This window comes from Glycine soja, chromosome 12, assembly GCF_004193775.1.
Source record: "Glycine soja cultivar W05 chromosome 12, ASM419377v2, whole genome shotgun sequence".
NCBI classification, from domain to species: domain Eukaryota; kingdom Viridiplantae; phylum Streptophyta; class Magnoliopsida; order Fabales; family Fabaceae; genus Glycine; species Glycine soja.
The window spans coordinates 40,141,389-40,166,583 of record NC_041013.1 but is presented as its reverse complement, the minus strand read 5'-3'; the positions used below and the strand labels follow the sequence as shown (position 1 = coordinate 40,166,583).

General features: G+C 29.4%; 2 protein-coding genes and 2 pseudogenes across 6 annotated transcripts; all 4 read right to left on the bottom strand.

The window, feature by feature from the left end:
- Positions 1-292: 292 nt before the first annotated feature.
- Positions 293-1,363, bottom strand: LOC114379298 (cysteine-rich repeat secretory protein 38-like). The gene has a single exon (XM_028337936.1). The coding sequence runs from the start codon at positions 1,130-1,132 to the stop codon at positions 413-415; it is 720 nt and encodes a 239-aa protein (XP_028193737.1). The 5' UTR covers positions 1,133-1,363; the 3' UTR covers positions 293-412.
- Positions 1,364-3,466: 2,103 nt separating this feature from the next.
- On the bottom strand, positions 3,467-5,034 carry LOC114379024 (annotated as a pseudogene).
- A 2,027-nt stretch (positions 5,035-7,061) lies between these two features.
- LOC114379023 lies at positions 7,062-7,660 on the bottom strand (annotated as a pseudogene).
- A 7,037-nt stretch (positions 7,661-14,697) lies between these two features.
- LOC114379474 (zinc finger protein CONSTANS-LIKE 12-like) lies at positions 14,698-19,175 on the bottom strand. 5 transcript variants are annotated; one of them, XM_028338141.1, is made up of 7 exons: positions 19,039-19,175; positions 18,138-18,726; positions 17,339-17,560; positions 16,894-17,237; positions 15,736-16,266; positions 15,311-15,382; positions 14,698-15,197 (listed from the first exon to the last, which is right to left on the bottom strand). In XM_028338141.1, exons 2-5 carry the CDS (start codon positions 18,720-18,722, stop codon positions 16,140-16,142), a joined length of 1,278 nt encoding a protein of 425 aa, XP_028193942.1. In that variant the 5' UTR covers positions 18,723-18,726; positions 19,039-19,175; the 3' UTR covers positions 14,698-15,197; positions 15,311-15,382; positions 15,736-16,139. The 5 variants fall into 5 exon arrangements, with proteins under 5 accessions (XP_028193942.1, XP_028193944.1, XP_028193941.1 ...); XM_028338143.1 differs by having other exon boundaries at positions 16,086-16,266; XM_028338140.1 differs by having other exon boundaries at positions 14,698-15,382.
- Positions 19,176-25,195: the final 6,020 nt, after the last annotated feature.

Below are 25,195 nucleotides of genomic sequence, written 5' to 3'. Positions count from 1 at the left end.
ATCTCAATGCAATGATTTCCACCATAAAGTGTTAGCAATCACCCGAAATTTAAAACCCAACACTTGTCGTTTAAAGAAAATTTTAATTAAGCTACGCCAGCCAGCGAAAATGTGTACATTTAATTATGTTTTCTCCTTCCAAATTTTGTAGATGAATATTATTGTTTAGCATTTGACATTCAAAATCAGTTTTTAGAAAAAGGTAAATTTCTAATATGATCTACACAATTTTCTGCAAATCAATTATCAATGAATCCAAGTGCTGTAGCAAAAAATATTATCAATCCAAGTGTTTACGATAAGTAATCTCCATTGGGCTGCTTCCGAGTCCACATGAACATTTATTAACTATCAAGTAGTATAGCATACATAACATAATTTGATGTAGCAGAAACTGCAAAAGTTATATGGTCTAGGGGTCCTCAACAATAGGGTATAGTTCATATCTAACATAGCAGCTCCCACCCACAACCCGTGCACCTTGCTTTCCGTCACAACAATTTGGAAGATCACTAATAGCATCATCAAGACACTTCTTACAACCAGGGCCAAGGAGGTCCCTTGTACACTGAGCCAAACCGTACAACGTTTTTGACTCTTGGAGTTGCAATTCCCCTACGGCATACAACATGGGAGTTTGAGAAGCATTATAAGACAAACCACTTAACAACTCATTGACTTTATCACTGAAAGTAGAGGGGTCATCCACGTCGTATATGTTAACCATATAGAACTTGTTCTTCTCATCAATTTCACCAAAGAAGTATTCATTTGAGTACTTGAGAAGGCAGTAATCGTACCATACTATTGCCCCCTTCTTCTTTGAGCACCTCTCTTGAAGCTTTTTGGTTGCTTCATTGACACAAGCCATGCAGTTTGTGGCGTTGACGTCACCGCGACACAAGGCTAGACCGTTCACTTGGTCCATGCCTTGGCCAATGGAACCATATCCATAACCAGTAGGAGGCACTTTGGTGTGTAGCAGGTCAAACAACTGGTTTAAGTTTGTAGCATAAGGGCTAGGATCAGTGTAATTTTCGCGGTTAAAACAGAAACGAAATAAGGGACTAATAGAATTGCTTCCTTGGAAGGAAAGAGAGAACACTAAGAGATTGAGAAAGATGGAGAGCATTTTGGATGGTGGGATTATTTGATCATTTGGTTCAAATTTCTAAGGCCATGTCTGTTAACGTTTCTACTTGTAATAATCTGTTTTCAATTAATAGATAGAGGTTACTTTGGCCTAGAATGGAGTTGAAGTCGCTGACTTGAGCCTAGTGGCAACCTGATCTAACCCCCATTTCCCCCATTTCCATTACTTTTCCTGGAGAGTCCAATTGGAGAACGCACTAAACTTAGTGGAAAAACACTTTCGAACATGATATCTACAAAATGGTGATGCTGCGGTGAACCAGCTAAAGAAGTGGTTTACCCACGAACCACTCACCACAATTAAGATCTAATAATAATCTTAAATACTGTTTTGGTCCCCATAAAATAGAGCAACAAAAAGAATAAAGTAATGACTTCTGTCTCAAATATATATATATATATATATATATATATTGTTTCAAATATATTTTTTTAATTAATTTTATTTCATTTAATGTTATTATTTCTGATTAATTAATGTGTTAGTTTCATTAAAGATTCCTTTTTTATTCCTAATAAGAAATTCTAAGGAAGGATAAGTTGGAAAAAAAAATTAAAACTGATGGAATTATATGTGGTTAACTAATTTTTTTAGGTAAGGTAAAATATTTTTTTCTCTTATATTTAAGATTTAGGTCCAAAAGAGTTTTTTATTGTAGGAATTTTATGATAACTAGCACAAAAAGATCACAAACAACACAATTTTATCAGTCTAGTAAAAATATTTATATTTTTAGTTTCTTAATTAATATCCTAATATTATCATTTGTCTTTTAAAAAAAATAATTAATACACAGGACATTTTATATTAAACCTTATAAAAAAACCAAAACTCATTTTTAATTTTAACGTTATCATAAGGATAAGAGGGAATAATTCTAAAAACAATCAAAATTTGATAACAAATTATCATGTTTTAGTAGACAATGGTCACGAAAATCAGTGGCTAACCTAACATGAAAGAGACTAAAAGTGAATTTTAAGAGAAATTTAGTATTTTAAAAAAAATTACATGCTAAGTTTTTTTTGTCTGTCATTTTTTTCATAAAATTTAATAATAAATTTTTTAGGTAAGTCTAAAGCTTAAAATTTAATTGTTTTATCATTAGGACAATCATGACAAACATTTTTTAGTAGATGATAAGCAAATTTGTATTTTTGCTAAAAAGAACATATAATTTCTTAAAAATAATATTATTCTTATAACACTTTTTTAGGATTCATTTTTTTCTTAATTAATCTCTCTATTACATAATCTTATTTAATATTTCTCTTTCTTCTCTTTTTTATCTCTCATGTTATATATAAAAGATATCCTAAGAATAACAATACTTATGAGAACAACATAACTAATTTATTTATTCATGCGTTAAGTAAAAAATATAAGAAGGTTTATCTTTATAGTCAAGGAACTAGGTTTATCTTAGAATAAATTACACTCGCATTTTCTGCTTCTCTCAAATTGCACCCGATACTTTTTTCTTTTTTTACATTATTTTTACTCCCTTAATGTCGTAACGTCAATTAAATATGTGAACGGATGAAATTGTCTTAATATCTTTGTTAAATACTTAATAACAAATTAACAATTGATCCTATGAATGAACTTTCCTTAAGGTAATAATAATTTTTCCTTTAATATTTGACTTGACTCTTATTTCATTATTGTTAATACTTAAAAGAAGATGAGCTTTTGGTTGAAACATTATATCAAACACTTAGCCATCAAAAATAAATATTTCAAAGAAAGAAGTTAAAAATACAAAAAAAATACAAATGCAGGAACAAAACATTAAAGTTTGAAATAAATGATCATATTCAATCAATAGATATTACTCAAAATACCTCTAACAAAAATGTAGCAACCAAATGACCCAACATACACATAAAAAAATTGAACTAAAAAAAAGAATAAGAAGGAAAGGTGATAATATATGCATACCAATAAGGTAAGTTCATGTCTAACAAATAGTTGGGTTCACGTCCAATTAGAAGAAAAAAGAAAAAGAAGAAAGAGTGTTAAAATATTTTTAAGTTGAAAATGATCACATGTCTTTTATGGAGTTAAGAGAAAAAATATAAAGATATTTTAAACATAAATTTTAATTAAAAATCATGCAATTATCATATACTTATTTTTGTTAAATTATTAAACTGTATTTAAAAAAGAGGAAATCTGAATGTAATATAAGTTAAATAATTAAGAAATTTTTTATATAATACAAAAAAAATGTCAAATGGAATTTTAAAAAATATAAGAAATATGAGTATAATTTACTCTTTATCTTATCCATAAGATTCAAGTATTTACTCTTTAACAAAAGAATATAACTAGATATGTGCTTCCACCCACAACCCTACCTCCTATTTGCCCATCACAACATTTTGAAAATTCGTTAATTGCATTTTCAAGACACTTCTTGCAATCATCACTAGAAAGGTCTCTTGGTGCACCGAGCCATCCCATAAAGTGTGTCTTTCTCAAGCTTTTGCTCTCCAGCTGCATATAATTTTGGATTATATATTCACATAAGCTTTCTGAGCAATTTGACTAAAAAACTCTCTAGTCTATAAGTTAAACGTTGCTGGGTCATTATTCACGCGGTTCCCTTTCCACAGATAGAACTTGTTTGTGTTATCAGTCATGCCAAAGAAATCAGTGTCCAAGTACTTGAAAATGCAGTTGTCGTACCATATGATGGCACCTTTGTGGTATGGACAGAGACTGAGGATTTCTTTGGTTGCTTCAGAGACACAAGTTTTGCATTCTGAGGCTGACACACCGGCCGCCGCGACAAAGAGCAAGGCCATATGCTTTTTCGTTTTGGTATTGGCCAACTGAGACAACACCAAAACCAGTTGACGGTGTTTTGTAAACAAGCGAGTTGATGAGTGTTTTCAAGTTTGATTCATAGGAACAGAAATGGAAGAGAGGGTTAGCTCCTAAAGATGTTTGGAGAAGAAGAGCTAATAAGGTTAGTGAGAAAAGAAAAGTGGTAAAGAGTTTGAGGAAGACATTGTGGATGAATGTGATCAAGGAAATTTGTTTGTTTGATCCTTTTATACCAATAAAATTGAGGATAGTGGCACTATTTATAGAGAAAGTCCATTATTGCTTCCTCTAATTAGAAATTGGCATTTTCTTCTGACCATTTTAACTAGCTAGTTTAGAAAATTGGTCCTTATATAATGGGCGTGGAAGGATTATCACCCTCTATATATATATATATATATATAGTTCGTTATATAATTAAAATGGATAATTCAATTAAATTGATTGATGTCCAAATCTACTATAACCCTAAAATATTTATTTAATTACTCAAAAGAAAAGAATGAATAAATAAGAATATTTATAAGAAGATTATTAGCCACATATTCTTTAACACATTTCTTTTAAGACACTCTTTATTATTACTTAACATTTATTGCAAACTATATATAAAATCAAAGAGAGAAATTCATTAAAATAAAAAGTGAGATCATGTAATTTATAATAAATTTCAATTAATAAATGGTATGTTAAAAAACGTAGTGCTAGAATTTCTGTATCTACAATGAATGATAATTTTGAAGAAAATGAAATTTTGACTTGTAAAAGAACAATTAAAAAAATAACAACATTAAATTAATTGTTACAACTCAAATGTTCAAAAAAAAGCCTCAAATGTTCAAAAACAAAACATCAGATTAATAACAGGTCACTAAATTGCTTGTTGTTAATACCTTTCACTTTGTTGTTTTATTTTTCAGATATGATATTGTTATTTTTAAAATTTATAATTCATAAATATATAGCCACCAAATGCAGCTACGGAAAAACCTTAGTCACAAAAGTAATTATTAACAATGGATTTAGAGACCGGCATAAAATACGACCATTTTCGAAGTTAGCAACAAATTTAGTGATTAATGACATTAGTCACAGAAGACATGCGTGTGTACGCGTGTGGATGTAACTAGCATTATTTTTATTTTAAACATTTCATTAATATTTTTATTTTTTTTCTCTTTTTTTCTATCATATCATAAAATTTATCATATTTATATATTTTTTTCTCTTTAGGTGTTGAATAGGTTTTAGGAAGAAAAATGTTGGAAATTAGTAAGATGCTAGTGTAAATATTACTCCATTTCACTTTTAACGAAGAGAAAAAAGAATAGAAAAGAGGTAGACGACAAATGGAGAGTCTTGATTATTTATTTTTGAAAGAGTATATGGAAATTTAATTTTACCAAAAAAAAGGAGAAGAAAACTATATTTTGTTTTTAAAAAATAGATTAGAAAAGTAAAAGCTATAACATATATATATATATATATATATATATATATATACACACACACACATTTTGAAAGGGTTTATTACGTTGGATTTATCTCTAAACTTGCATATTAAATTAGCAAAAAATGAATAAGTAAAAAAGGAAAACAAAGAACTGTAATGTTAATCCAAGATATAAAAGAAATTAATGATTGAGAAATTAAATACCTTAAGATGTGCTTTACATTATAGAACCCAGAACTTACAAATAACAAAAGAATACACTCTTTTAACACTAAATATACATAACCTTTTCATTTTATATTATTTGAAAAGGTTAAAAAGGACCGCTTCTTTAAAAAGTTGTGATAAAAAAAAAAAGAGAGAGAGAGAGAGAAACTGAAAATCTAAACTCGGAACATTTCTTTTATATATAAAAAAAATGTAGTCCTTAAACGCGTGCAATGGACGAGAAAAGTAATCGTTTACTATTAGTTATTGTCGATCTACATTAATTTATATTATAATGATAAGTTTTCCCATTTTATTATGGGAAATATGTTCTGTATATTGGCAAATACTATGGTGTCACTATAAAACTAATATACCACTACAAAATGAGCGAAATGGTATTTTGACATTATTACTCGAGTAAACTATGAGCATATATATATAAAGTTAATCAATTTCCAAACTATGATTTTAGCTATGACTACAACAGAAATACCCCTCGAATTTTAAGCATTAGCAGTCTTCAAAATTGAAAAAAAGAAAACATGAATTTGAAGTAACCTGGATAGGCGAGAATCTCTGCACGACTCCTTCTTTTGCTTGGAAGAAGAGTTTAAGTGGAACTTAGTGCAAACTAAACGGATAATCCACTTTTTCATTTCGATAACGATTGAATTATTCCCGCTCTTTTATTTATATATACACACACACCACTCATTCCCATATTACAAGAGCAAATTGTCCTTGTCATTTAATTGAACGTTTTTCCAAAAAATTTTACTTGAAGGGTATATACTTGATACTGCACATGTAACTAGTGTTTTTTTTTTTTTTTGATATGCAAGCTACGTACTACTGGTTGCTTGTTGTTATGAGTCACGTACTGTAAATGGGTTCGGCAGATTTTTATTTTTTTTCTGCATCACTTGGTGTTTTCAATAAAGGAGTCATTATAAAATATATATGAAACATTGAGCTGAGCTTGATTCACAATGAAGCATGGATCGATGTTCTTCTATTTTTGTTTTTACTATATAATTAGTTTCCTTTTTGTTAAACATTCTTCCCCTCATCCCATGTGTCAAATGTTGTTTTATCGATCGATATTAACAAATTCTTTGACTATTTAGGTGGAGAGATTAAGGAAAAGATCTAATTTTAACATATGATAAAAATTCAGGAACTAAAATTTCTCAGCTAAAAATAAAGGTTACAACAATTACACAAACATAAAAGTAAGGGACAAAACTGCTTTTAAACCAATAAAATAAGAGATGCAATATAAATAAAGGATATACAATTAAAATTGAGCTATAAAAAATACTAGCACTATAAAAATAGAATAATTAATCAATTTATTCATGCATTATTTGAATAGCCTTATAAGGTTTACAACTGATGAGGCTCAATCCATAAGATTCGAGTATTTACTCCTTAACAAAGGGGTATATCTCATAACGGAAGTTGCAGCTTCCACTCATAACTCTACCTCCTTCTTTGCCATCACAACAATTTGGGAGTTCATTGATTGCATCGTCAAGACACTTCTTGCAATCACTGCTAGAAAGATCTCTAGTGCACTGACTCAACCCATAAAGTGTCTCTGAATTCTCAAGCTTTACCTCTCCAGTGGCATACAATTTATTATTCATCACATAAGTTTTCTGAGCAAGCTGGCTCAACAACTCTCTAGTCTTATAATTAAACGTTGCAGGGTCACTCACATTTTTCAAGTTCCACATGTAGAACTTGTTTGTGTTGTCAATTTTGCCAAGGATATCAGTGTCCAAGTACCTGAACATGCAATAGTCGTACCAAATGATGCCACCTTTGTTGTAGGGACAGCGACTGAGGATTTCTTTGGGTGCCTCAGAGACACAAGTTTTGCATTCTGCAGCCAACACGTCGCCACGGCAAAGGGCAAGCCCATATGCCTTTTGGTTTTGGTGTTGGCCTGCAGAGCCAACACCAAAACCCGTTGAAGGGGTCTTGTATTATGTTAGTCCGTTCAGAAGAGAAGATCAGAATGACAGGTACATGTATGTGGCTATGGAAACTTTCAGCACATTGCTTGTAAATTGTAATTTGTAAATGGAATTGGAAATGGGATGCAAACATCACACAAAAAAAAAAATATGGTTGGTTGCTGATCGATCCTCCAATCCTTCTGCTACGTTGATCTATTACTGATATATACAAGTGTTATGTGTTGTGAAATAATCCAAATATGAGTGTGGTAGTTAATTCTGTTAGTGGGTAGTTAGGACAGTTATCAGCTAATGGTAGTTAGTAACTGATGTGTGTGTGATCAATAAGAATTTTACTTTTACCTTTATCATCTATCTTCAGTTTCTATGTGTGTGTGAGTTTATCTTCTTCCCTAACATTATGATGGGAATGCACGTATATAAATAAATTCCCATTTGAAACTTTTTTTTTTATCAATACATATGAAACATAAAATGTATAAAAGACTGAAGATACTTATATAATTCTCAAAATTAATTTATAGAAATATTAACATTTAACATATTTTCAAAGTTTAATTTTCGAAAGAGTCATTTTTTTGTGTGTAATCGAAATATTGAATCATGCCGCATTGCCACGTATATAAGAGTATTGTTTGAAGAAAGTTTTTTAACCAAAAAGCAGGGTGGTGTATTTACAAAAAGAAGCCACAGATTTTATTGTAAATAGAAAGGGCATGCAATCCGGTTCACAAGCTTGTTGTGCAGAGATGAGCCTGTTAAATACAAGTTAGTTTAAATTTGGGTGTAAGCAAATCAATCCATTTAACAGTAAGCTTAAGCAATCAATGTGATTGGGTCAAGTAGGTTCATGCGTACATGGCCTAACAACTAGCCTCATTCAAAACCTCAGAAAAAAAAAAAAAAAAACCTAGCCTCGTTCTAATAAGTTAAACAAAGATTTAAATGTACTTTTTCTTTCTGTATTTTACTCTTTTTATTTCAGCCCTTATAAAAAAATATTTTTAAAAAAGATTTATGGGATGCATTATTATTTTGTCATTGATCTTTATGGTTAAAAGTTTTTAACAAAATGATTAATGTAATTAATATAACATCAACAAATGTCATATCATCAAATGATGATGTAAACAAGTCTCACATTAGTAAAACATGTCATGTCATGCTAAGTAAATAGAGACTAAAAACTAAAAACATACATAATTAAAAACAAAAACAATAATATAATTTATAGGAAAGAAAAAAAATATATAATTTATAAGAACTAAAAAAGGTGATATTTACATGAAAAAGTATTTAAATCTTATATTAAGTCTTGGTCTGATCGACTTAAAAGTCTACTTAAAATTTAGTTATGTATCTTTTTCTATTTAAATGTATATTCTTTGATAGATTATTTGATAAATTAAGCTAGAGTTCAAAAATGATCATGTGAAGCTTAAAAAGTAACATAAGACAAATATTAATAAGCTAAGTTGCAGTTTAAAAATGATCATGTCAAGCTTAAAAATAGTATAAGACAGATATTAATAAACTAAGTTGCAGTTCAAAAATGATCATATTAAAAGTAGCATAAGACAAATATTAGATAATTTTTTGCCTTAAATTTTTTAAATAAAGTAGACATATTTAATCCGAGTGTGGCTCAACAAAGGGTAATATGATTTTGGCGCTATGAATTTTAGGGTAATAGTCATAGCTAATGGTGTGATAAGGGTTTAAAGATTACACCGGGAATTAATTCTATAGCAAGAATTTGGAGAAATAACAAATCATGGTGCTATTATCACAAAGCCTTCAAATCGCGCGCATGTCATATGTAGGCTTTTAGTCATGATTAAACCTTCAAAAAGTTTGTCCTTATGGCTACAATTATCACTCAACAATATGATTTTGTAAACCTTGTCTTAGTTCGTGTTCATATAGAAAAAGCTAAACCTTTTTAACCAAGACCGACCATACCATCAAAATTAGACTATAAGAGAAAAAAAAAAAAATCAATCTAAACTTTGGTAATTCTAAACATATGCTATTACGTATTTAAGTATTTATTTTATATTAAGATTTAATTTTTTTTCCATCTTACTAATGTCATTATTTTGCTTTTAGTCCATGTAAATGATTGTTTTTAGTCTTTAAAAAAAATTTGTTTTGTTTTTAGTCTTGCTAACATGACAATTTTTATTGACATAGCACTTATTAACGTCATTATTTTCTGACTTGACACTTATTAACCTCAGTAAGCGTTAGCCATGTCAGCCGTTATTAGTAACTTTTAACCGCAAGAACCAATAAAAAAAATTGAGACTTAAAAAAAACCAAAAAAAAGAGTAAATTATAAAAAGAATTACATTTAAACCTTAAAATATTTTAGATTTTATAATTTTATAAGTTAATACCAAAATGTTAAGTGGTTCTCTTTTCATCATATAGAGAATGTGACCGGTAACCAGTTTTCATTTTTATTTAACCACCATTGATATAAAAAAAAAAAAGAGCCTTTTTTTGTATTAGTGATCAGAGCTAACAAATGTATTAAAGAATATTGATTGAAGAAATAACAATAGAAATCTTCTTAAATGTTTATAACATCTTTTCCCTTTGACTCTCTTAGATACTGATATTCTTAATTGTTCATCCCTTTTAAGTATCTTTTATCTCTATTTTTAAATTAAATTTCAATAAATTTGTAAAAAATTATCAGTAATTAATCATATATATGATAATTTAAACTGATGATTATAAATCTAAAATATAATTGAAAAAAAGTCTATGTTAAAATAATTTTACACATCATCCAATCAGAAATCATCATTTAGGATAAATTTGTTGGTTTTAATAAAATTATCTTAAAAGTTATATCAACGTTAAATTATGTTTGGATGATAATATAAAAAATAATTTTACACTGTCAATACATTATTATTAAACTCAATATAATTTATGTATTTTAAATATATTTATTATAAATGTTTTCTATAATATAATTTATATGTTATAAATATTTATTTATTGCAATTTAATGATATACACATAAACATTTATCATGTGCAATACATTCACTATATATTGTTTTTGAAATAAATAGTTAAAATATTGATTTCATTAAAAATATTTTTTAACCATGTTATATAGATATGACATATTAACCGATTTTTTTATGATTAATTGTGAGAAAATTTGTCTAATGGGTCTATGCTGTTAGTCATATGTTTTTTTTATCTACAATGTTAAAACTCGATCTTCCTTAAAGATGAAATCCGGTTTTACTCAAATCAATAATTTGTAGGTGTATTAAAAATATATAGCTCAATTAATATAGATTTTTAATAGTTAAAATATTTAATGAGATATATTTAATAATTCATAATGAGTGTCTTTGAGACACTTGTTAACAACAACCTAAATCATTTGAAATTTGAATCGTTGATTAGAAGTATACGTTCATTTTTCAACTTCAAAGCCATTGAATTCGTTTCCCCACGGCAGACGCAATAGAACTGAGAGATGTACTTATTCAAAATAGCCAGATTTAAAGCATTGCTTGAAACTTTGTAGCCTGAAATTGTGCGACACATGCAACTAAAGTAAGGTGCACGACATTTTCATGCCCCTAACTTTGTCCCTTTTTAAGATTTTTTGAGTGAGACAAAAATTAGGCTGGAAAGCCTAACTTTAAGCATTGAGTCACATTTATAAAAATTCCTCATCAAAATAATAATTCTAGTATGATTCTAATTCTAATTCTGAGAGTTACATGCCATATTCACTTGGCTCAGCCACCTTGAATGATAGTTAAGTGGAGAATATTACTTAAATAAAATAAAACTATCTAAAAAATAATGATTCTAGCACAATTTAATCCACCTGAGGTCACGAGTCACTTACTACTTGGGTCAATGATTCTTGCAGAATATTCTCTTTTAAGAGAATTACGCTGATTTTTTAATGAATTATTATTATAACTTATATATAATCCTTCTTTAATTTCCTTCTTTAATTAATTCGAAATTATATCATATAAAGAGTTTCATTTCTGAGACAAGAAATCCATAATCACATAACAGTTGAAACTTCTTTTAAGAAACACAACTTACAAGCATAAAAATTCCTTATATTGATATAATCTCCAAAGATAAAAGATAATCTTTACACAATTACACATCCCATAATAAGCATGTAAATTATTAAACACAACTCCATACAAAATCAACACGCAGCTACTTTATGCTTGAGCTTTGGTTTCATCATAAATATGTAAATTTCCCTTTAAGCGTTTCTGGTAACCAGTTAATTCGTTCCTTTATCTTTATGTCACCTGTTTTTTATGCTAAGACCTTACAATTATTGCATTCGATGGCTATTTTCTGTTCCTCCAAAAGAAAGTTTTCTTTTTCTTCCAAAACCGTATGCAAATCATAAACAACTCCTTTCTACCAATAATTTGAATTTGATTACATGATATCTAATCTTATTGGCTCTTTAGTGGTTGTCTGTTGTGTCCAATTGAACGGTTGGAATTCATAGCAAAACTATTCCTATGTCACCAAAACCCAATCATCTTCCATTCTTCTTTGTCCATCAACTTTATATGCATGTTTCTTTGGAATCACCAACTCATATTCGTGACGAGTAATGAATGGGCCATTTGATGCTCCTCATGTTTCAACCACACACGTGGACGTATGTCAATGTCAACTTCAAGAACAATATATGGACAAGGACGTGTTTTGTTCTTGTGCCTTGCAAAATTATACTTAATTAGTAGTTTTTGGGTCCAACCGTGAGAGACACACAAAAAAAAGTCACAAAAACCACAACTTCTAAACCAATACCAATGACAACCAGTCAATCAGCTTCCATTCAAGTGGCCTTAGGTGCAACCAAATGGGCTTTGGTGGGTCACAAATTTAAAGGTACTAATTCTAGGCCATACAATCAACCTTGCTTCTTAATTAGCACCTCAATTGCCTTGCTAACCACACAAGCAATAACACAAATTATGGCTCATAACAACCCAAGAAGTATCTAATGAAGCTTAAAAGCTTAGTCATTCATTCGCCTATTTTTCTTAATTTTTTTCTCCCTCCTTTTGTCAAAACAAGTGGAATCACAAATTTCTTTCTCCATCTTTAATGACCAAATTGACCTTTAGGCAAGATTGGTAAAAGACAAATGGATTAAAATATAGACACGTGTGATTACGTGAAGAAGTGGCACCCCATGTCCTTGTCTAGTAGAACTCGTCCATAGAATGATCACATTGTTATAAAAAGGCTTTATATTCTTATATATATTCATCTACACCATTTGTTCAAGAAACTACCAAGTAGCAAGCTTGATTATTATTATCATCACATAGAGCTTCTGAAAATGTGCAAAGGTGCAGAAGGAGAAAAGCAACATGGTTTCTGCAGCAGCTTTCTACATAAAGAGAGTGCAACCAGAAGTGCTACATGTTGTGAGCTATGTGGGTTACAGGCTTCATTGTATTGCCAAGCTGATGATGCCTACTTGTGTAAAAAATGCGATAAACGGGTTCATGAAGCTAATTTTTTGGCCCTTAGGCACATTAGGTGCTTTCTGTGCAACACATGTCAGAACCTTACGCGAAGATATCTCATTGGAGCATCACTAGAGGTGGTTCTTCCGGCCAATATAAACTGGACCATTAGAAATCTCCTTAACAACAGAGGAATCTACAGAAAGTGTTCAAGAATGCATAACAGCCCTTCCCTCTTTTTATAACTTCCATCTTTCTTTATTCTCCGTAGAAGATCTTTTGTAATAGAAAAGGTTAGTGAGTACCATCTCAGGTATATAGGAAACTGCTAAATGTTTTTATTATCATGATTTTTAAAAAAAAATGGTTGGTAATACAACCATGTTCAATAGAAGGAGGGAATGTCCAATGTTTTTTTTTTCTTTAATTTCTGGTAGATGTAGTTAATTGAAATTTGACTTCTATGGTTATTTTTATTTTAAGCCAATTCCAAAGCAGGAGAACGAATTTCTGGCAGAAGTTATACTATGTTAGCAGATATACAATATGTCTTACAAGTGTATGTCATGGTAATTCCTGGCATCTCATATTATAACCTATATCAATAACAATTATAATGGCTGATACTTACTTTTTGTGTCCATATTTTTAGACTATTTAACTCCTTAACTGATATTACAAATTATTCCACTATTATGTTTTAACTGCGGATAAAAAAAATCACCCCATTATAAAAAAAATGTGGACAGACAAGCACAGCATTCCCTGTCTTTCCACTAGTTATTGTTAATATCATTAATTAATGTATTTTTAATGTCAAATTATATGTTTTATTAAACTACAAAGAGTAAACTGCTACAATTGTAAGTATTGTCTCTCGAACATGGATGAAAAGGTCATAATTACTATCAGCCTTAAAATAAGGGAATATTATATCAGTGACAAACTTTATAGCAATCTGTGGTAAATAAAGATAGCCGAACAATTAACAGTTTCGTATAACAATCAAGGGATTTGATAACTTAAGTACGAGGCAAGATGAAACATTAACCCTGGACATCTTACTGGTTCCTTTTCTCTCTTGGTTTTTCTTCTCTTCCTTTTTTTTTTTTTTTCCTAACAAACCACATTCTTGCAATGATTCCTCCTTGTAAGAGTACAAACTATAATTTATTTTCATTTTTTTTATAAAAGAGTACAAACTATAATGGAACAAATACTTGCAGACAAGTAGCATAAAATATTTGATTATCTGTAATGCAGAGAAATTCAAGATTCTTTTGTATGCTATGACAACTAAACGTGATTCAAAATATTGCCATGATTGAATCTTTAGCGGACACCTTACTTCCCCAACCACAAAAAACAACAAAGCATTTTCTCACCTCAAATCCATTAGATTCTATTCCTTTTCAAAAGAAACTGTCAGTTTACAATGCTTTAGTAATTCAACCACAAACTTAAAGCAATAGTTTTCTCTGTTTTAATATTTGAAGATCAAAGTCGAATCTCACAGGTGTTCATTGTAAACAACATACTGAATTGATAGTACAAAAATCGTCATATGGACCTAAACTTCACCCTATCGTTTAGTTTAATTCTTAAAGAACTCGGAACAGTAAAGACTACAGTTTCTTTCTTATCAACATTCTACAGAAGTTAATAAATAATAACATATTTGTGCAAAACAATAAAACAGTCATTAATATCTCATATTTCATAGGAAAAACAAACGTCCCTTTAAATCAGGAAAGTTTGTACACAATGTTTGTACAATTATTGAAGAAATAGGCGCCATCCCCAAATAAAATATAGAGGAATACAACAAATGAAATAGTTGAGGCAATGCCAAAGATGCAAATAGTTGCTGCAGGTAAAACTGGCTTCCAGCAAGTCAAGAGCAATAGTATCTCTATCAACAGTTGATCGTGCTCGTGCTCACTAATCTGATGAAAATGGAATAAATGAAGAGGTTCCAAAATATGGTGCTGCTGTCCTTGAGCAATGGCTTAAGATGACAGAATAAGGTCGTGTGAAGGATCCCTATGAGGAAGGACCAAACTGAAAGCAGAAAGTGAGGTTGGCTATTGTTGCTTGCCAAACACCGGTTTCTCTTTTATTCATTACACTAGACAGTGTTTATTTATAAAAAACACATAGGCTCGGAGACTCACAATATCACATTTGAAAATGCAGGATGGATCACCATGCACATCTCCTCTGAAAGCTAGGAAGAATATCCAGGCCTGCAAAAAATTAAATGATAAAATCCAAACATCAATAAAGAATACAAATGATGATTTTAAAAACATTACCTTAAAATTAAGAATAGAAGAGGGAAAAAAATATGCCCTGTCTTTAAAGCTAACTACTATGCAATAAAAAGTCTAATCTTATTTGTCAGAAGGCAGAAAATGGTAAACAAATTAGAAGCTATAGGCATATAGCAGGACTTGGGTACCCAAATTTTTTTACAACCACTTCATATTATTCTTAAGTAGTGAAGGTATTGCAGACTACAGAAAAGGGTTTTCAGTTCAATCCTTTCATAACTTAAAAAAATAAGATTGTTTAATGTATAAAGTGGTATTTATCTTACCCTCTGTGTTTGTCTGAATTGACAACGACTGTGATGCTGTTTGAAATCTGTTCAAACGTTCTGCTCCTCTATGTCCCATGCCTGTTACCTCTCACTTCCTATGTATAATTAAACGCAATATCTTGGCATACATCTAATCCCTTCCTCTGCAATTCCCAATTGCAACACCTTCATATCTTTGTTATCCTCTAAATATGTTAAAATCTCTAATAGATCTCTATCAATCACCTAAGCAGTCAAGTTATCTAGCTGCATTAAAACTCTCCCACTTTCACAAGATAAACAAAACTTCTGTTGATGAAGAATTGGCAAGAAAGCAATGTACTCACAAGGTCCAGGGACCACCTTACCAGTCCGAAGAAACATATCTTTCATGGAAAAGATAGTTATTGTAGATAATATGCTTAGATGTCCCTTGTCCCAAGAGGGTCATAATCATATGCTTCACCTGCTTTAACAAATCTACCTTTCACACGTTTTCTTGTATCGGCCCTTGCTTTGCGAGAAGCATATCTTATTTGCTTACCAAACCTGCACATAAGAAATCAGCAAAAACTATTGAAAGTCTCCACCACAAAAGAAAGGCTCTCTAAAATGTTATAACAAGGGTGAAATGCATGAGATCTGAACAGCTGATAAGATGATCTTTCAAATAGTGGACCATAATGAAGCATGAGAACATATTCTGGTAAGGTTACAAAATATAGGATCTGTTCTCCCTACTTAGTTCAGAATATGACTTCATAACTATTGCATCTCTCCACTCTCCAGTTGATCCTCTAAAATTTGGAAATAATTCATGTTCTCCCTTGTTTTGTTATGAATAGTAGTTTATCCTTGAATGTGACTTAGATGCAAAATACGTGTTAGCACACAAATTCACTTATTTATGTTTTTCACTAGTATTATTAGCATTAAAAAAAAACAAATAAGAAAATAAACTTCAATATGCAGTTGCAATTAATGCAGCAGAAAAAAAAAGAAAGAAAATAAAAAAATGGTTCTTGACTAGCACTTTGAGTGACTTAAACAGTTAAACTTCTGTTAGTACATGCATGTCAACTTGAATGGTCATATTTGTCACAAACTTAAACAAATTTAAAGAACAGTTTCCATTTCATTTTACCATAATATATTGAGAGCATTAAAGGTACATACATTCGAGTTTTCTTTTTCTCATTGTATCTCATTTTAGCTTTATCCCTTGCTTGTGGGCATGTACCCTCCAAATTTGATTCCCAGGGGGATTCACCCGGCAGAAACACTTGCGAAAACCTGCAGTCTTGATATTCAGTAGAATTATTTTCACCAACAATGTTGGGAAATTGAAGTGGCATCTTTGAATGAACACCCTGAGGAAATCCCAGACTGATGTTTCTAGTGCAGCTAGGATTCATTAGTGCACAATTTGTATTGCTGTTGATAACCTGCATCACACTAGCTGACCCACCAGCCCTGGATGATTGAAAAGCCACACAATCTTGTTGGATAGATGATGATGCCTAAAACAATCACATGGATGACAATTAGTTCTGTACATTACTAGTAAACCTTATACCATAAAGTTAGAGTGGAGAATAATAAAATGAGTTTCGAGGATAACCTCCAAGGCACTCTCAATAAGTGAATTAGATTCTGTGACTGATATGTTTTTATCCATCAATAAACAGTCCATTCCTCCATCTTCAAGGTGGTATCTTGTGGCATCTTGTGAACAGCCAAATATTTCATCAGCACTTTCAAAGTTTAATTGAAGGTTATCAACATTGAAACCTTCACAAAGTTCACTCCCATCATGAATTCCTAGATTAGGACATTCCTGCAGCTAATTTGAGTTAAAGTCAAAATTCAGGGGGAAAAAATGAAACTTGTATGAGTGTATCAGCTTTGGTTAAGAAGGACAACAGAGAATTACTAGGAATATGAAAAGAGCTTACTACTTCTCATAATGCAAGTTCTAACCACTTTTGTCAATATTATAGTTCTTCTTTCCCGGTGAAATATTAAATTTCAAAATATTTGTTGTTTTAGTGAAGGGTCACTTTAAGAAACTAAGAAGACAAAAAAAAATCCCTTGTATTTATATTTTTATTTCTAAGGATCTTCAGTTCTTCACAAAATGGAATGGAAGAGAATTAGTAGAGTAATAATATTTCAAATACTTTAACAGGGGATAATTTAGTCAAGTACAACTATACATCTTATAATTAATGCAGTTTAAGAGCTTTCTTAATCTTAATCTTGAGCAATGGTTGACTTTAAATGATATTTTTAAATGGAGGGAGTAATGAAACACTAATTATATACCAAACAATGGTGCAATATTTTTATAAGTTAAACACATCCAATGCATGTATATTGCTAACAATTAACCAAGATGAAAAATCAGTAGAAGGCAATACCTTTGGCTGGTTTGAGTCTTGAGGAAAGAAAAATGCTTCGTCTTTGCAGAACGGCGTGTAATTTGGATTTGATGGAATGATTTGAGACTGCCCCATCCAAGGTTCATATATGACACAAGATTCAATTTCATCCAACTTGTCACTCACCAAACCAAAGGAACCACCGTTATGATCAGTTTGCTCCAAACACTGGCTAGTGCAGCTCTCACTTTTTGGCAAAGTACCAACCGATTCCCAACCACCAAGTGAGGAATTAGCATCAAACACAAAGGACCAAATCCTGGAAAACTCAGCCAAAGAGGGACAACCAGTGTAACAATTCAATGCAACACGCCTATGTCCCAATGCAGAACAGTCATTTGGATTCCAGTCACAACCTTGGCACAATGACAACTTATGATCCATGCAGCGGATCATTGCCGGCTGGGAATTGCACTTATCGCAGAGGAGGGAACGCGAATGCCTGCGAGACAAAGAATTTGCAGAGTGTACACAGCCATCGCAATGCAAGCAGAGACGAGCAGAATCTGACTTGCAGTAAACCACAGCTCTCACCACCCCACAAAACTCACATAGAGGATCCATGCTCCTACAATGTCACTGATTATTCATGATAACTCAACTAAACTCTAACATAACTGTTGGAGGGAACTCAACTTTATTCATTTATTTATTCTAAATTCTAATCCTCCAATTTGAACCACATTGCTCCTAAGTCCTAACCCTTAGCCATTCCATTTCAAATCATCATCATCAATGTAAGAAAAGAAAACACCCTTTTTGAAATTAAATGCAAACAAAAATAATCCAGAACAATATAGGTGAACATTTTTTAACCCACATTAGCCTATCCATCATAATTATAAATTATGTCTTACACAATATATATTGTTATCCTTACCAGACCAAGATTGGTGTGCTTCCCTCCTGACCCAGCAGGTACAAAAAATTAACCAAGATCGCTAGACCCTGAATCCATGAATCTGATTGAGAGAAAGAAAGGGACGTGTAGATTCGAAATGAGAAGTAATGTATGTTATAAGATACTGGCAAGTAGCAAGGTTACTAGTGACATTAACACAAATGATGTTTATTTATTAGGTTTAATTTGTTAGGTGTTGCGACACGAGGCCAAAACCAAAGTCTGAAAATAGATTATTTTTGCTGACGTGGGTAGGGCTGTTGAGGAAAAATTCAGCCATTGTTTAGGGTATTAAATATTTCAGCAATTTTACCCGGGCAGTGCTTCAGCTGTAAATGAATGCAAATAAAACATCAGCAGTAATATTATTGAGTCGCAATGTTTGCGAGATATATGTGGAAACAACGAGGAAGCACGTTTTGGTGTTGTGTTCATTTAGAAGCACGTGAAGAGTCATATAGGTTTCGGTTTTTTGGGGTCTCAGATTTTGATTTCCAAGGTCTACTTTTCACCGCGTGTTATTGCACAGTCAATTCTGTCTTTTCAGTTTTAACCTCGGCTTCCCCTTGTCGTTATTATCATCATACAAATAAGAAAGATTAATTAAGTTTTTAGTCATTTAATTTTTTTTATATTATAATTTTTGGTTTTTTGAAATATTTTTGGTAACTTTTTATCTTTTATTAATTTTTTGTTATTACTTTTAGTCTTTTTAAAATTATTTGTTCATTTTTAGTCTCTTATTTACTTTAATTGTCCAAAAATAGTCTCAAATATAAAATAAACAAGGGACTAAAATTTAATAAAAGAAGAATTAATTTTGAGCAAGAGCAATAAAAGTAAATGAGGGACTAAAAATGGACAAACAGTTTTAAGGGAGCTAAAATTGTTGACAGAAAATTAATGAAAAACTAAAAGTTCTATAAAAATTTCCAAGGACTAAAAATTTAAATATAAAAAAGTTGGGAGACTAAAATTTTAATTAACCCAAATTAGAATCAATCGTTGTTAAGTTCATAAATCAATTGACATTAAATTATTTTAGCTTAATCAACAGTTACAAGTCTGAGTCTTTGTTTGTTGCTCATATTGGTCTTACTCGATTCGAATAGAATTGTCTCTATTAAAGGACACATGTGATCTAAATAATAAATAAATAAATTATAATCAAGCCTCAAAATGGCTTGAATATAGTTAGAGCATTTTCAAGGGTTGCTTAAAATTAAGCTCTAGTTGCTTTTATAAGCAACAATTGCTTATGAGTAAAACAAATATTTCTTGTCATTTGAGAATAGTCATTCAAGGGTTGCTTAAAACTATATCATTGGATAAAAAATGTATGAGTTGTTTAATTATGATGTGATATTGTGGAAGTCATCTAATATAAAGAACTCAAAATGAGTTGCTTAAGTTATACCATTGGAGATGTTCTTACTTGTGGAGCTATGACAGATTTGAATTAGCTTCATGCATTAATCTTTAACGTTGTTGCTTTAATTTAAAAGTTTAACAAAATTTACTATTAGAGGGATGATATAACATTGCTTATATAAGTACCTTGAGTAAAATTGTTTAACAAGTTTTAAACAATAAAAAATATATTTTTGGAGCTCACTGACTATCTTTAATGCGGATGATATAACATTGCTTAAATAAGCATTTTGAGTAAAATTGTTTAACAAGTTTTATTTATTTACTTTTAAATTAATCCAAATAGATCTGGTGGTCCGATAGTCCAACATAGGACTGAGTTAGGCCTAAAAAATCTAGACCAGATTTAGATTAGTCTGATTTTATTGTTTGATCTAATAAACTGGATTGATTCGATTTATCCATTTTGCTCTTCTTAACTATAAATAAGATTGTTTAACTTTTTTTATTATAGTAAATCACATCCAATTACTTATACAAGCATCACTATTTATATAAGCAACGTTGCTTAACCAAATCTATACCATAAATAATATATTTTTTAAGTATTATAGAATCCACAAAATTAAGTTAAACATTCATTTTAACAACCTTAATATTTATGTAAAATTTTGTGTCAAGTGTTTAAATCTATGGGAATTATAAGACACACAAAATGACAAAATTAAGATAAAAAATTTATTTAAGCAATCATAATAATGATGTCTTACCATTTGAGTAAAATAATAAAAATTCTTAAATCTCAAGTGGAGTTTGTAGTATCCATTGAAAAAGTTCTTGAAGCAATTATACATTGTAAATGCTATGATGAGAAATTAATTATTTTGTTTATTGTAAAAGTAAAACAATAAATAATTATTTTAACTTTTTTTCATTGTATCACCATGATTTTGTAAAGTATAATTAGTTCTCGTATATTATTACATTTGTTCTTATTTATAAAAAATAAATTATATTATGTATACAAAGGTAGTATCTAATTAAGTCTCTGAAATTGGTACTGAAAAATTAGTTTGAATTTAACCAATTATTTTTTAAAATTCAATAAAAAATTGTTCAAAAAATTTCAATTATCAATACAAAGGTTCATTTGTAGAAAATACATGTATCTTTTATAATAAGTAGTTTTAATTCAGCTAAAATTATTATGTATGAGAAAACTTTCATTTTTAGTATTTAATATAATTGCTATTTAAGATTTACAGGTCGCAAAACTTGATTCACGCACTCAGTGTTGTTATCATTTGATTTTTTCACTATTAATTTTTTATTTGGTATGATCTATTAAAGTTCTGAACAAATATCTTCGTCAATTTATTAGCAAATTTAATTTTTAAGATATCTATTATTATGGAGACTGTTTTGTTTTGTTTTACAATTTGTCTAAGCCTAATTGACTGGAAACTCAACCAAAAACACCACAAAAGGAGCAAAAACATGGGGAGAACAAGCACAGGTATAGGTGGACTCATCAACGCAACGTGATGAATCGAAAAATAAATAGGATTAGCTAAAGTGAGAAAAAATTGTGACCGAATTATTGACTTCTGTATCGAATTATCTATTTCCAGGCTTATTTTTTTTTAAAAAAAGAAATATATATATATATATATATATATATATATATATATATATATAAAAGTAAAATAACATTTAATTTATTTTATTTTATTTTCTGTAATCTTTCTAATCCAAGCAATTAAGATGTTTAAACCAATGCGCTCACCCATAGATTGCTGATAATCACCATTACTTTGTTACACTGTCGCACAGTGTCACTCGTTAATAATATTTGGAGAAATAAAAAATGGTTTGTCTAGTTGTAAATCAGTTGGAGTATTGGACTGAAAAATCGGTCACGTTTCACGTACTAGTTCAAATAACTAAGAAAATCGGCCAAGCAAGAAATTAATAAATTAAGAACTGGTCAAGTTAGTGAAAAACCAGCCATTGAATGTAGAAAATTGGTTTAAACATATTCAATATTTTATTTTATTTTTTAATTTTTCGTTCTAAAATAAATAAGGATTCATATATATATATATATATATATATATATATATATATATATATTACTTAATTATTTATTATGATTTTTTATTTTCTTATAAAACATATATAATATCATATTTTTTATATTATTCTAAATATCGCCTAACTTAATTATAAAAAATATATAATCTTTATATTAGATCATTGCCTAATATATATATATATATATATATATATTGTTTCATCAGCTTTTATTTGTGATTTTTCATATATTTTATATTTATGTATTTTGATATTTATTTAATAAATTACATTTTTTATATATTTTGTCCATATTAATATTTTTACTTATTTTATGTAAGAAAGAGAATTGACAAATTTTTGGAGAAGATGAAAACCAATTAAGATTAAAACAACAAGAAAATAGAAAGTTAGAAATCAATACATTTTCTTATGGAGATCGAATACAACATTTATGAAGTGTCAAGATTAAGAACAATATTTAATTAGGATATTTTACATCTATGTTTTATTTTATTTTTGGATTTTTATATTTTATTGTGTTTTGGGCTTTCATTGGGTCTTTTTTAATGTCATTGTGTATTAGACCATGTTTCTAAATCCTAATTATAAAAAAGGTTTAAAAACACTAAAGGGGCTTTTTGTCACTTTTCTTCATCTTTTGTGATAGTTGGGTTACTTTTGTGTTTTCATGTCTTTATGAAGAACTAAACATCTTTTATAGTTTAAAGTTAATCAAAGCATAGTTTTGTATGGTTTGTGAGGTACAACTGCTCTTTTTTTTCCTTCTAATTTTTTAGGTATTTAAATTTCTAGTGTGTGTTTTATAAAAAAAAAACATTGGATTTATTGATTATGCTAAAATGTCATTTGTTCAATCAATTGTAGAAGGAGGATGAAAAAGAAACACTCACAATGTGATCCTAATGTGGGGAGGTGTGGGTGTCTCTATCTCTTTTTTTTTTTCTTCTGTAGTAGAAGTGTGTGTGTTTGTGTTTATGAGGGATGGGTGTTCATCAGTGTGTATCTTTGTATTAAATTTTACTTTTAATTTAATTTTATAATAAAAATATCCAAACACAAATTATATTACTTTAAAATCAATTTAATTCAAAATCAATTTTAATAAAGCTTCTACAAATACACACTAATTATTAAGCATGTGATCATTGCACGAATCTGATTGTTCTTAATTCGTCTTTTCAATGCAATTAAGGCAATTCTTCAACTTTAAGTAATCTATGAGAAATTATATTTACAAAAGTGTTACGTTAATTAATTTGTTGTATAAAATATATCATATATGTAAGTAAGTAGTTCATGTTGAGTCACATAGTGTAATAGAGTGGTGAAGAGGTAAGTAAAGCTGGCCTCTGATGAACATGCCGAGTCCAATGGCTCCGCATATGATATGATCGTTGTGCAGCTACTTATGGAAGAAGGAAACATTAATTCCATGATTGGTTTCTCTTGTTTATTAGTTTTGATTTTGACTCCAAGTTTACGCAATAGCATGTGTTATTGTTTTTTCAGAGTTTACAATTTTCTTACTGCATTTGGTCAAGCTACCACGATAACGTGAAATAAAAAGAAACGAGCATGCATGGCATCAGAGGTTGGAAATGTAAAAAATTATAGTTTTAGTAGCTTGTCGAATTTTAATTTAGTTTGATTTTGAACAATACTAGTTTAGCATAATTTTCTTCTAAAATTCAGTCCTATTGATGACCCTTGACCATCCCCTGGGGTCGCATAATAAGCTAAACACAGCAAATTAACTTAATTGGTTGTTATTTTAAAATCATAAATATATTATTGTATATAAGGATCTCCTTATTAAAATTTAAATAATATATTTATGACTAATTTTGTTTATAAATTTTTATATCTAAATCATAAAATTAAAATTAAATTTAAACTTTTATTTTTTACATCTTATTTCTTCACAACATTGTTTTATTACAAAGAAATAGATTAGGGAAAAAAACACGATCCTTTGCAAGACTAAAGAATTCAGCAAGAATTTATAGTGAAAGCGGAATGTTAAACTAAATGTACCAACTTTATTTATTTTTTTAATTCTTCACAACATAAACTTTATAGTTTTTAAAATATAGAATTTTATTTCTATGCCTTAATTCTTTGCAGCAAATTTTTTTTATAATTTTGAATCATTTCTAATTTTAATGGAATTAAAATTCAAATTAAAACTTTAACTATGCTTTTAATTCCGTCATCTAAATACATTTTTATCTTATTCTAAAAAATAAAGATCGAAATTTATTACACAAATCTAAATGAGATTAATTTCATTAAATATAGATATTGGAATAGACTTTAAGGAGAATACTTTTTTCCTTTTTCTTTAGAACATAATTAATTATTTTTTTACACATTAAGTGAGTATTTTTTACACATTAGGTAAAATTTAAAAACAAAATAAATTAAAGATAATATTAAATATTTTAATTATTAAAATAATTATTCTATTTTATTATATAAAAAATTAAGGATTTTAAACCTTGAGAATTAAAAAAATTATGAAAAATTATTAAGCTAATAAAAATGAACACATTTTTCAAAAAAATTTATGTAGTTTTTTAAATTTTTAAATTATTTTATTCAAGCAAAAGATTTAAATTTTTGTTATATAAATAGAAAAGGATGATTAAGACAGAGTCGCATCTTTCTT